This window comes from Nanorana parkeri, unplaced genomic scaffold (assembly GCF_000935625.1).
Source record: "Nanorana parkeri isolate BGI_ZX_2015 unplaced genomic scaffold, ASM93562v1 scaffold13, whole genome shotgun sequence".
In the NCBI taxonomy this organism is placed as follows: domain Eukaryota; kingdom Metazoa; phylum Chordata; class Amphibia; order Anura; family Dicroglossidae; genus Nanorana; species Nanorana parkeri.
In genome coordinates, this window is record NW_017306281.1 from 3309877 (window position 1) to 3321209 (window position 11333).

The 11333-nt window shown below is 41.7% G+C and overlaps 1 protein-coding gene across 1 annotated transcript in view; it reads right to left on the reverse strand.

Annotated features, from left to right (window-relative positions):
- NCOR2 (nuclear receptor corepressor 2) overlaps positions 1 to 11333 on the reverse strand; it is a 432386-nt gene that overhangs the window by 57326 nt on the left and 363727 nt on the right. Inside the window, exons 23-28 of the mRNA XM_018557336.1 lie at positions 11135 to 11293; positions 8151 to 8290; positions 6800 to 6914; positions 2972 to 3067; positions 1792 to 1883; positions 1520 to 1670 (exon numbers count right to left, since the gene is read on the reverse strand). Of these exons, the coding sequence (XP_018412838.1) occupies positions 1520 to 1670; positions 1792 to 1883; positions 2972 to 3067; positions 6800 to 6914; positions 8151 to 8290; positions 11135 to 11293 (753 nt within the window). The remainder of the gene's footprint in view (positions 1 to 1519; positions 1671 to 1791; positions 1884 to 2971; positions 3068 to 6799; positions 6915 to 8150; positions 8291 to 11134; positions 11294 to 11333) is intronic.

Sequence of the window (11333 nt, forward strand, 5' to 3'; positions counted from 1 at the left end):
TTTATGTCACGCAAGGCTAAGATCCTCAGCTTCTCCAGTATCCAGGACTGAAGCCATTGGACTAGCATGATAGCCAGGCAACTGGCATTCTTTAGACAAAACTTCAGGCAGCCCCTCTCTCTGGTTACTTTTGACAGTATTGCTTCCTGGGACTGGCACGGCCTTTTCTCCAACAGAATATTTTTTATCTATAGCTGTGGCCTCATGATGGAAAGTGGCAATAGACAATATTGGTAGTTGCCTTATTATGGGAAGCAGCCATAGAGAATATTGGTAGTGGTCTCATGAGGGGGAGTAGCCATAGAGAATTTTGTTAGATCATTCAAAACATGCTCTAAGATGAAAGTGGGAACTGACTTCATTTCTCCAAATCTGAACGTGGGGCATGGACTGTGGGTAGAAAAAGTAGAACTAGAGGGGGAAAGGCTGCACTGGGCCTAGGCAGTGGAAAGTACATTTTAGCGTGATCTAAGATATGAATTATTTACCCATAACTTGTGGAAAGGCTTGAAAGCTGGCTGGATTATTCGTTAAAGTAAATTCAAGCCCTAAACTTTAAGCTTTAACATGTTGTGTCTTTGTCATACCCCTAGCTCCCCAAATATGCTCAAAGGTACACAAAAGTGGAAACCAAATGGAGGATCTTACTCATCCCTGTGCAGCCCAACACAAAACACATTTCGGCTAGGGTTTCTCTGTAAGTGCTGAATGGGTTTAATGAAAATGCGGTCTGCTACCATAGAGCGATCAGTGTACCTTTAAAGTATTATAAACCCAATCACTTAAAACCTCATATAAAATGTAACAGTAAATCTGTGCTTTTTCATAAAATAAGACCTGGTAATCCTGCCCTGAAGATCGTGTGAAGACATTTTCTGTTATAAGGTGACAACTCTTTACCCCATCTCCCAAAAATTCTCCTGCATTTTCCCCCTGACACTTTCTGCCAATGGATACTACAAGTAGCTGTGTCAATGCACATTGCACATACATGTCCATTGTTGTCACCATCAGGAAACCCGGCCTGAGAAATGCCATCGTGGGAGGGCATTCATACAGAAAGTGACTGCAAAAAGGCTGCATTGACACAAAACAAAGGATAAAAAAAGTGAAAATAATATTTTACTAGGGAAAAAAACATAGAAAATGATTGATCTACAAGGCTGTAGTAAACTAAATGTCATTTAGTTAGGGTTTATATGTACTTTAAAGGTGCACCTATCCTTTATGTTACCTTCATTAAAATCAATTGAGCCTACAACAACTACAGCATTTGATTACATACAGCAAGATACAACATAGTCTGCCAGTACAACAAAGTACCCTCTAAAAGGGATAACTTTCAATTAGTTAGTGCAAAAAAATAAATGGTATCATGTTGCTGGTTGGAATGGCTCATGTTCTACCCATTCTTACAGATTCCATGTATAAATATGCGTTAGCCTATTATTGTGCTTTGTATAGTTTCTTTCAAAAGGTAAGAAGCAAAAAAAAAAAAAAAGAAGATCATAGGACTTACCATCGAGTGAGAGGATGTGGCCTTTCATGCCTTCATAAATGACTTTACCCTTGGACACTGGTTCCTCACGCATTCTGTCGACCCTGCATGGGCTATTTTCTCCCATGATCTTGGAAATGGTTCCTTTGTAAAGTACTTCTGCTGGAGTGCCCTAGAAATGTGTGGAAATTAAGGTAAAAGAAAAACAAAGTGAAACAAAGCATTGACCTGCTTTACATGTGGTAACCCTAATTCACCATTCTAATAAACACCAGCCCACAGAGCAGACTCACATGTGTAATGGACCCTCTGTATGTTATTTGAGGATCTGGTGGAGGTCGACTACCTGGCAAACCTTTAGAGAGACTTGCTCCTTGAGCTGTACCTGCAATGGAAACACCAATGCTTTTTAAGTACCAGTAAAAGAATACATTTTCTACTTGTTCTGTCATTCATCACATTAGACCACTCAAGTAAACAAAAAAGGACAGAATCCTGAAATCCATTTTATTGTGAAAATGTAAAAATGGGTATTTGTTAATATGTAAATCTTAATAGGTCAATAAAAAAACAAACAAAAAAACCCCGATACAAATATAAAATGCAGGCACCTAGAGATGACTGCACAAGCCCCCCAAATCTGCAGTATGGCCATATCCCAGGACCTTTTGACAGGGAAAGCTGTGGCACTTCCTGACAGTGACTAAGCTTGCCCACCCCCTTTCCTGCCTCGAGTCAGTTTTTCTTGCCTAGAACTGGATTCACACTGTTGCAATGCATTAACATGCGTTATACCGTGCATGTTCGGCTGAGCCGAAGTTCAACTCAGCCGATCCAACATCTGTATCAGCTGAGCTGAAGCTCCGGCAGCTCAATCGCTGCCGTTCGCTCTTATTCTCATAGGAGCCAGTAAGTTATTAGCCGAATGCTGTAGCTCGCGGTATACTGAGCTTTGGGTGACGGGAGGGCGCTGGTTTGTGTCCTCCAGTTACCCCTAGGAGAACTATGGAGAAAAACACTAACCCCATAGTTCTCCTTTAACAACTCAAACCCTAAACTTATTTACGGTTTTTAATGTGCAATGACATACAAAGATTTATATTTCTGCTATTACAACCTTATAAAATATTTTAGGGAAGCATTCAACATATTCTGAATACAACATATAGGGATATTTCACTGAAATGCATTCAGCCATCTTATCTGAACCAGTGATTTTAAAGAACAATAATGTCATTGAGGAAGATAACCAGGGCACATAGGCGGAGAATAGTGTCAGTGCTGTCGACTCCATGTAAGCATACACATGTAACTGTGAATCTAGTCAAAAAATGTAATGTTTGGTATTTGGGCTGCTTGCATTGTGACACACACAGACAAAAGGATTATTCCTTTTGTAAATTACAGGATGATGCAGACAGATATAGTAAGTCACATGGTACGGCAAATTAGCATAAGAGCACAGAGTCCTACCCCTAAATATCGAGCTTTCTTGAGGTGTCTGCATAACCAGGTTCTCTGGCTGGCTTCTGGGGGAGAGTTGCTCCTGTTTTACGGCCAGGAAAGGCACTAAATAATAACAAATGAAACGAGAGAGATCCATTAGCACATAAACAGTTGCCCCTTCTCTTTGGACATATCGTTATTACGAGCCTTATGCCAATACAGGTTTTCGGGCTGTCACATCAGCACCTGCAGTAGGAAGCACAACATGCACCAACACTTATGGCAGTAGGGCAGTATTCTTTATATTGTGTATAACTGAGTTCAGGGTAGGGTATACAATTCAAGTGGCTATCACTTGCTTTAATTTATTTACAGCACACTGCAGAAAGCACTCAGGTATATAATATGCACAAAGGACAATCGTGGGTGAGAGAAGGCAGACAAATCACAACAAGACAGTAGGTTTCCAATAAGAAAGTGTTCATCTGAAAACCTGGTAATGGTTCATAGATTTTATCACTAGCACAGAAATACCTTATAATGATGACAATCCTTATCACACATTCATCTCTTAAAGAGGTAACAAAATAGCAGCCCAGTGCAGTGCTAGTAATAACGTCTTGCAGTTTTTTCTCCCCCTCGGACACATAGGACAACTGACAAAGTAAATGCACACTATAGCAGAGCGGAACGTAGTGTGAGTCCAGCACTAACAAGCACAAAAAGTTCCCAATACAAATAAATATCAGATATGCCACCCCCACTTCCTGCGTGCACACACATAACCTGTACATTCACTGCACTCATCCCTCTCTGAATTTGACAGAACAATAAAGAAAAAGTGCCGCCATTCATTTCCTCCTAAACACTCCTGTGCAAAGTTCACCATATTTAAAAGAGATCTATTAAACCTTTATTGCAGTAGCAATGTGATAACAAAGTCATAAAAGGAGGTCACCTTCTAGAAGTATACTGACCTAGAACAGCATGCTTAACCACCTGATTCCCTGCACGATTTCTACAAGGTGCATAGACATTAGAGGGCATTTGGACGGGCTGGCATAATTCGGCTAGTCTTGAATCAGCATGACTCCTGAGTGCTGCTGGCTTCTCCATAAACCTGCAAGGATTGCTTTGCAGACCTAGTAACTTTAAAGTGGACCTTTACCCCCTTTCACTAAAAATCACATCAGCGTGAAGCTCTGTATGGTTATATTAAATCATCTTACATTCATATTACATTAGTTTTTAGTCACATATTTTTCTTTTACTTACAATTACAGTTTTTTTTTCCACTTCCTGGTCCTCTTAGGCATTAGTGATGTAGCCTTAGCCGGAGCAATGATACCGAAGGAGGTTACATCAGCAGTGCATTGCTAGGAAGTCTCATCTATAGACTGCATAATCTTATGAGATCTCAGGGAAAGGCATTTTTTTCCCCTGAGATGATCTGCATGGCCACATATCCTAGTCACATGTGCCATAGTTCCAGGAAGTAAAAGGAAATGCATTAATCTGCCCTTAGTAAAAATGGCCAGTGTTAAAAGAATGGTGAGGAAAAGAAGAATAAGGTACGCAAAGATTAAAAAGACGGCAATTATCTTGAAGTATCTATTTGTACATTATTACTTAAGATTTCTAAATGTGCCTCTGTTGGCATTTTAAAGATATGGGTAAAGTTCCTCTTTAAGGCCCCGTTCCCACTGCGCGATATGCAAATCGCACGTTTGTCGTGCGATTTGCATATTGCGCGACATTGCGAGATTTGCCGCGCGATGTCGCGTTCAAGCTTGCATTGAGCAAGCTTGAATCGCGGCTAAATCCGCTCAAAAAAGGGTCCTGCTGTAGCGACACACGACCCGCGACAGCAGGACCCTTTCCCCTATTGGATTGCATTGGAGCGCGATATCGCGCGGTAATTTGCTGCGATATCGCGGAACTTACCGCGCGATAAATCGCTCAATGTGAACGGGGTCTTAGTGAACAGAAAGCCAAGGGAGGTGGAGGACAGCAGCATAGGCACATGCTGCTAATTATGATTGGAGAAAGTTTTGTAAACGGCCCAATTCTTGCTCCCCAAGGGAGTTTTTGGCCAGTGGACATCTCCCTGCCATTATGAGATTTTCAAGCGATCTAACAGAAAACAGCCGAACCAGAAACTGTCATCTCATGTCTATGGGCTATCTTATTCTATGTTCTAGAATAGGCAGGGCAGCACTCTCAACCAATCAGGGGTGTACTGCCCACCAATCAGCTAATCAAAGTGTTTTGCCTTATTGTTCAATCAACAAGAAAAGCAATAAAGGAAGCAGAACTTCACCAGCTTGTTTTTGTTTCATAATTACCTATCAGATGGATAGCATTTCCTTGTGTCAGCCCGCCGTCTGAACTACAACTCAACCTCTGAACTTCGCTCAATGTAACCATTCTTTCAGCACACACTTTATCTACAACCCAGCATGCGACACCCTGACAAATGTGTTTGCACACAACACTACGGGGCTAACAGAAGCGAAGCAGAGGAGCTTGCTAATGCATGAAAGCCGCAGTTTTTCCTCACAGTACAGAGTGCGCTTTTTAGAAAAAAATCAGAGACCGGGTCGATTTTTATTTTCCAAAATGCTGGAGGAATGGGATACTGACTTTTCTGAAACTGTATCAGAGTTTAGAAGGAAACACTGCTCCTCTGAGTTCCTTAAAATGACACTAAACTCTGGAGTAAAATCTTAAAAATACATTCAAGTATCTTAACTATAACAGAATGTATCTTATCTGTGTATCACTCGGCTGTAGATCCTCCAATCATCTCTGAATTGGTGCTGACACTGTCCTTCCTTCTGGAGGGTGGCTACTTTTGCTCCCCAAGGTCCCTGTGTGTTGTAAAGTAGCCATCGCTCCAAGCTCGCTCCCGTGATGGACTGCAATCTTACATTCAGTTTTCTCATTTGTATTGAGATTGTGGTAGGATAGGAAGGCAGTTCGAGGTAGAGGCACAACCACACTGTTCTCAGGGAAAAGAAAGAGCAGAGAGAGGCACTAACCTGCAATTCTCAAGAAAGGGAAATGGGCAGAGCGAGGAGTGGCACAATGGTGCCAGCTTATCAGAATGGGAACAATGTCATTCTTCATACTGTTCCTGGTGTGACTGAGCTACATATGGCATTTTTAGTAACTCAGTCCACACTGCTAAAATCGCTAGTATAGTAATAATCTTTTAGTATCTGGTCATCAGCAGAAATTGTATAAAGCAACCATAGGCATATGGGCACTGCATTGCAAACCTGCACTGAAATATGTACAGTTTCATAATAGCAGCAACCTGCATTGTTTAGAGCATAAAGAGAGACAGATTATGAGCTCTGGAGAGCTGCATGACCTTCATGAAATTTCTGAGGAATTGTGCTCTCTGCACTGAAACAGGGCTACAGTTCACATTCAGTTATAGTTGAAGCATCCCAGTCAATGTGTGCTAAAGGCAACAAGACATGTCATAAATGGTGAGATGGAGTTTGCAGACACACTGTCATCATAGGTGAACTTTGCTTTATAAAGCAAACTGGAGTTCAGCAGGGTTCAGTCATGCACAGAAGAAGGTCAGTGACCCAGTCTGCTCTGCAATGTTTTGTGTATACTGGACAGTTATTTCTTTTTTTTTTTGCTTGTAACTGGCAGGCTCGCCATGGACACAATTCCACAAGTGGAATATTTTAATAACATGCTGGAATTTACAGTGGGGATTTGACAACAGGAAAACGTACAACAATTATCAGGCTATAACACACACACACAATACAATTGATAATCATTCAATGTGAGCACGCTAAAGATAACAGGACAGAACAGATGTGAACTTACGCTCCTCACCCAGTTTTTTAGGGTCCATACTCATTGGTAAACCCATTGTGATGGATCCCACAGGGACCTTTGCATGTTCAGAGCTGTATGGAGTATGAAGTGGGATGGGAACACCCTGAAAACAGAAAGATAGTTGACCATAAGCATGATATAAAAAACATTCTAAAGTAAATGCAGCAGATACACAAGCCATTCTTACCAAAATTATAACCCAAAACAAATGAAATGGAATAATTGAAGTGGTTTATGTTTGCTTTAAATATTCTAATATTTATTTATTACAGGTATTTCTATAGCGCCGACAATTTACGCAGCACTTTACATAGTTACACATTCACATCAATCCCTACCCTCAAGGAGCTTACAATCTAAGGTCCCTATCTCACATACATGGCCAACTTAGAGAGGAGCCAATTAACCTACCAGCATGTCTTTGGAGCCTTGCCTGTAACATTGAAGAATAAGAACACAAGAAATGTATTATAAGAACAAAAATTTATTATATTGCAGCTTACCAGTCCTTAGATAAGGCACCTGCATTAGCTTTCTTTTTTCAGGTGTAGTACATTTTTAGAGGTATAGTATATACTGTAGTACACCTGTCAATTTCTTTCGTTCAACCCACGGGCTGAACGGAAGAAGTTGATTCCTCCATCAACACAAACAGTATGTCGATCGAGGAATCGCTGCTGTTTGCATTGCATTGTATTCTGACAGGTGCCACTGGCACCTGTCACAATAACCGATCAGAGTGGACAGCTCATTGGGTGTCGGCTCCGATTGTACAAAGATTTTCCAGCCGGCTCCTTCGATCAGCTGTTCGAGGCATGCCGGCTGAAAGGGAGCCGACAGCCTCATACACTGGCCGAATTTCGGCTGGTACATTAAAAATCGGCCGAAATTTTGCCAGTGTATAGGCACCTTTAGAGTATGTAGTCTGACACCATGCCAACACCTTTTTTGAGCTTGTATTAAGTTAACAGAACTGGCATTAAAAGCATTCATCTTCAATATGTACTTTATTACTGTTATCATTACTAGGCTTATTTTATTGTTTATTTCACTAAAACAAAATCTTAAAGTAGAACTCCATAAATCCCCACAAAAAAACTAAAATATCTAATCTAAAAATACATTCACACTATTGTCCCTGAAAAGGGATTTGCAATTCTGGTAAACCATTCTGTTGACTGACTCACCTCTGCATGTCCTGGAATTTTACTTTCCATTGGGAATCATTGCTCAATAAGCTCAATGTTGGAGGTGGGTGTTGTGTGTCTGAAGTACCACAGCAGATATTTCATTAAGAAAGTATAAGTCTAAGTCTCATTTTTAGCTACCATCTACATACCTGAGATATAGAGCCCATGGGTCTTTCAATAGCAGCTGGGTGTTTGCTGGAGGATATAAGGGGAGGTGGGTTTGATATGCTGTTGATACGTGGTGCCAATGTCCGTGAACCTTCATGCAAGTTTAGTGGCACTGACTGACCTGTGTTAAAAAAAAAAAAAAAACATCAAATTCATTAAGATAGGGTTATCCTAACAGCTTTATTTACCAGTGTCCAATGACCTGAAGGTAGCTGCATAACCCATTCATTCAAACTGTAACTAGTCTGCCCTGTCCTGATCAAGAAAATAGGATTTTTGCACTCAACATAAAACCCTTCTCTCAGAGTTCATTGAAGGACACATGAATTCTGAGACCTTTTTGTTCTAATGGCTCAGTTTGGTAGCAAAGCAGTACCAAAAGCACAGTTATAAACTCAATGGGTTGGGACCCATGTCCTTCAATGTACTCTGAGAAAATTTTCTTTACGGTGAGTACGAAAATCCTATTTTCTCTCTCCTTCACTGAGGGACATCAGAATTCCGAAACCATTGCAGCCAAAAAACAGCTAAACGGCCCAACAAGAAACAAGGGTTGCTCAAACAACTGCCTGAAAGACATAAACCAGAAGCTGGCATTAGATGAAAACAGAAATGTCCACTTTGTAAAACTTATGTAAAGTGTAAACACAACAACAAGTAGTAACCTCACAAATCTGGGAAACAGAGGCTTTCAGCTTAAATGCCCAAGAAGCACTCAAAGTCCCGGTAGAGTTAACTGGAAAGCAAAGACTGAACCATATCCACAAAATTGAGAGAAATTTCCCTCTGTATAACTGGAGCAGGACACAAGGATAGAAGGACAATGTCCTGGTTACAGTTAAGGTCCATATACTACCTTAGAAAGTAAGAAGGGCCTAGAGCTCAACCACACCTTGTCCGTATAAAGGACCTAAAAAAGAGTTCCGTGCAAGAGAAGGCCATTTATCAGACACTTGCCTAGCAGAGGCGATAGCTAGAAGAAAATACCACCTTGTGGGGCCGGGCAGAGAGAGGAATGTCACGGCTGACAGAGCTGGAACATGATGTTCTGCCTGAATTATGATTTGTTCTGCCCCCCTTTGCAGCAGTGAGACTTCTTTTTCCTCCCTGATTGATGTATGCCAGCGCAGGATTGAATGACCCTTTAGCAGGTCAGTTTAACACTTAAATGAGAGCCAAATCACCTGAAGTGCCAGGATGTTGGGATCCAGTGTCAGGAGATGGGATCCCACCAGTGTGTTGTCAGGGTCTTTCAGAATACAGGAAGGAGCAAGTTCCCCAATGTCGGAGCTGGAACCCGAATCCACCAAGACAGCCTGGTCCTTGATGTTAAATAAATTGGTCTGTCCAGATACTGGATTGATTAGTCCCATGATGACAGAATGCCGTGTTTTAGATTCCCGGAAAGGAATTAGGCAAATAGAACAGCCTCAAAGTAGGCTACAATCAGCACCAAGGCTGTTTTGCAGAAGGAGGGAGTTGGACACTTCATTTACTAACACTTGAGACTGGAGAGTCTGAAACTTCTAGTGCAAGAAACACTTTGATCAAATAAGTGTTCAGGACCAACCCCCTGAAACTCCAAGTGGTGCATCCGAGCCAGCGATTACCTTTTGGGTTTCAGGATCCATTGGAACCTCTATAACATCTGGACAGTCAGAGACACATTGTCCTCCAGAGTCTTTACCAACTTTTTTCTCAAGAAGTGGTCATCCAAGTAGCTCATTACCGATCTATGTCAAAAGCATTAGAGGGCCAACACTGGAGCCAGCACCTTGGTAAACACCTGAGGTGCAGAGGACAAGCCATGTTCACTTCCTGGTGAACATAAATGACAATCGATCTCGATGATTCTATCCGGAATATTAGTATTTCAATGTAAGCATTTGAAGGTCCAAGATGGGTCAAATGTGCCTTTGGATTTAGTAAAAATTCAAGTTGGAGTAAAAATCCTAAAAAACATCTGCAGCTAGGACTGGAACGATGTCAGAACTATCGAAGGATCAAAGATGTGCCCCATGCCTTGGAAAGTGAGGGCACACCTTCATGCTAAGGAGAGCTTTTTTGAAAACTTTCCCGACTTTGAATGCCAGGTCTTGCAGGTGGTCAGAAAACAAAGCTGGGGAGGTCTCGATGTAGAAGTCAAGGGCGCAGTATAGCAAAGGGAAAGCTTCTGAGAAGTAATGTATGGAGATTACTTGTGAGTCTGCTCCTTAGTCTTTTTTCTGCTGAGGAAGAGGAGTACTCTTGCCGCTAGACGTTATTCAAAGGCTATGTAGAGAAAGACAGCTATTGTTCAGAGCCAGAGACATCTTGACCATGTGATGAATATCTGTGGGTTTGTGTCTCATTAGTTAGGTGCTGCTCCAGGGATTTGGACTAATCAGACATGGTTTGGCAGAGGAGAACTACAGCAAGAACAGGTGTGAAGCCGGGCCTAGTAAAGAGAAAATGGCCCTAGGTGGGGGGCTGTCCCCGCCATGCTTTGAATCAGATATGTTGCAGCTACAGGTGCAGCAAGCGAGGCACAGGCTCAAGGTGGAAGACAAGGCCTTGAGTATTCACAGAATCTAGAGAGCTGACAGATGACTCACACAGCAACGTGGAGTGCATGTCCAGAAGCCAAGACTCGGGATAAAAGCTCCAGATAGTTACGAAGAAGGTGGGGAGACCACCTGCAACTACAAGGTAAGGATTCTTCATCGAAGAAGTAAAGTTGCTAGAAGAAATTACAGGTTAAATCTTAAATCATTGGGGCTGAAGAAAAGAAGTCAATTTTCCTAGTACATTAGCAAAGAACAGGCATGCTGGTAGTAGGAGGCGTTAAACCCAGGTGATATAAGTGGTGATATAAGCCGAAGGCTTCAGAATTCCGGTATCATCAATGGACAAGAACGAAAAGCACTGCATTTGTTCATTAAGTAAATGTCATCCAGTTATGTTATCAGATTATGTTGATTCTCACCCTGGGAGTTAAATGGAGATGTGGCTTCAGGCTGTGGAAGGGGCTTCAATACCTCTCTGGCAGGCACTTGGTATAGTGCAGCAGGGGGCCAAGTTGGCAAGGACATTTGTTCTGCACTTAACCTTTGACCCTCTACCTGTAAAGTCATGTATGCTTTATCTGAAATAAAAAAACAAAGCTATTAACAAATCATCTTTTG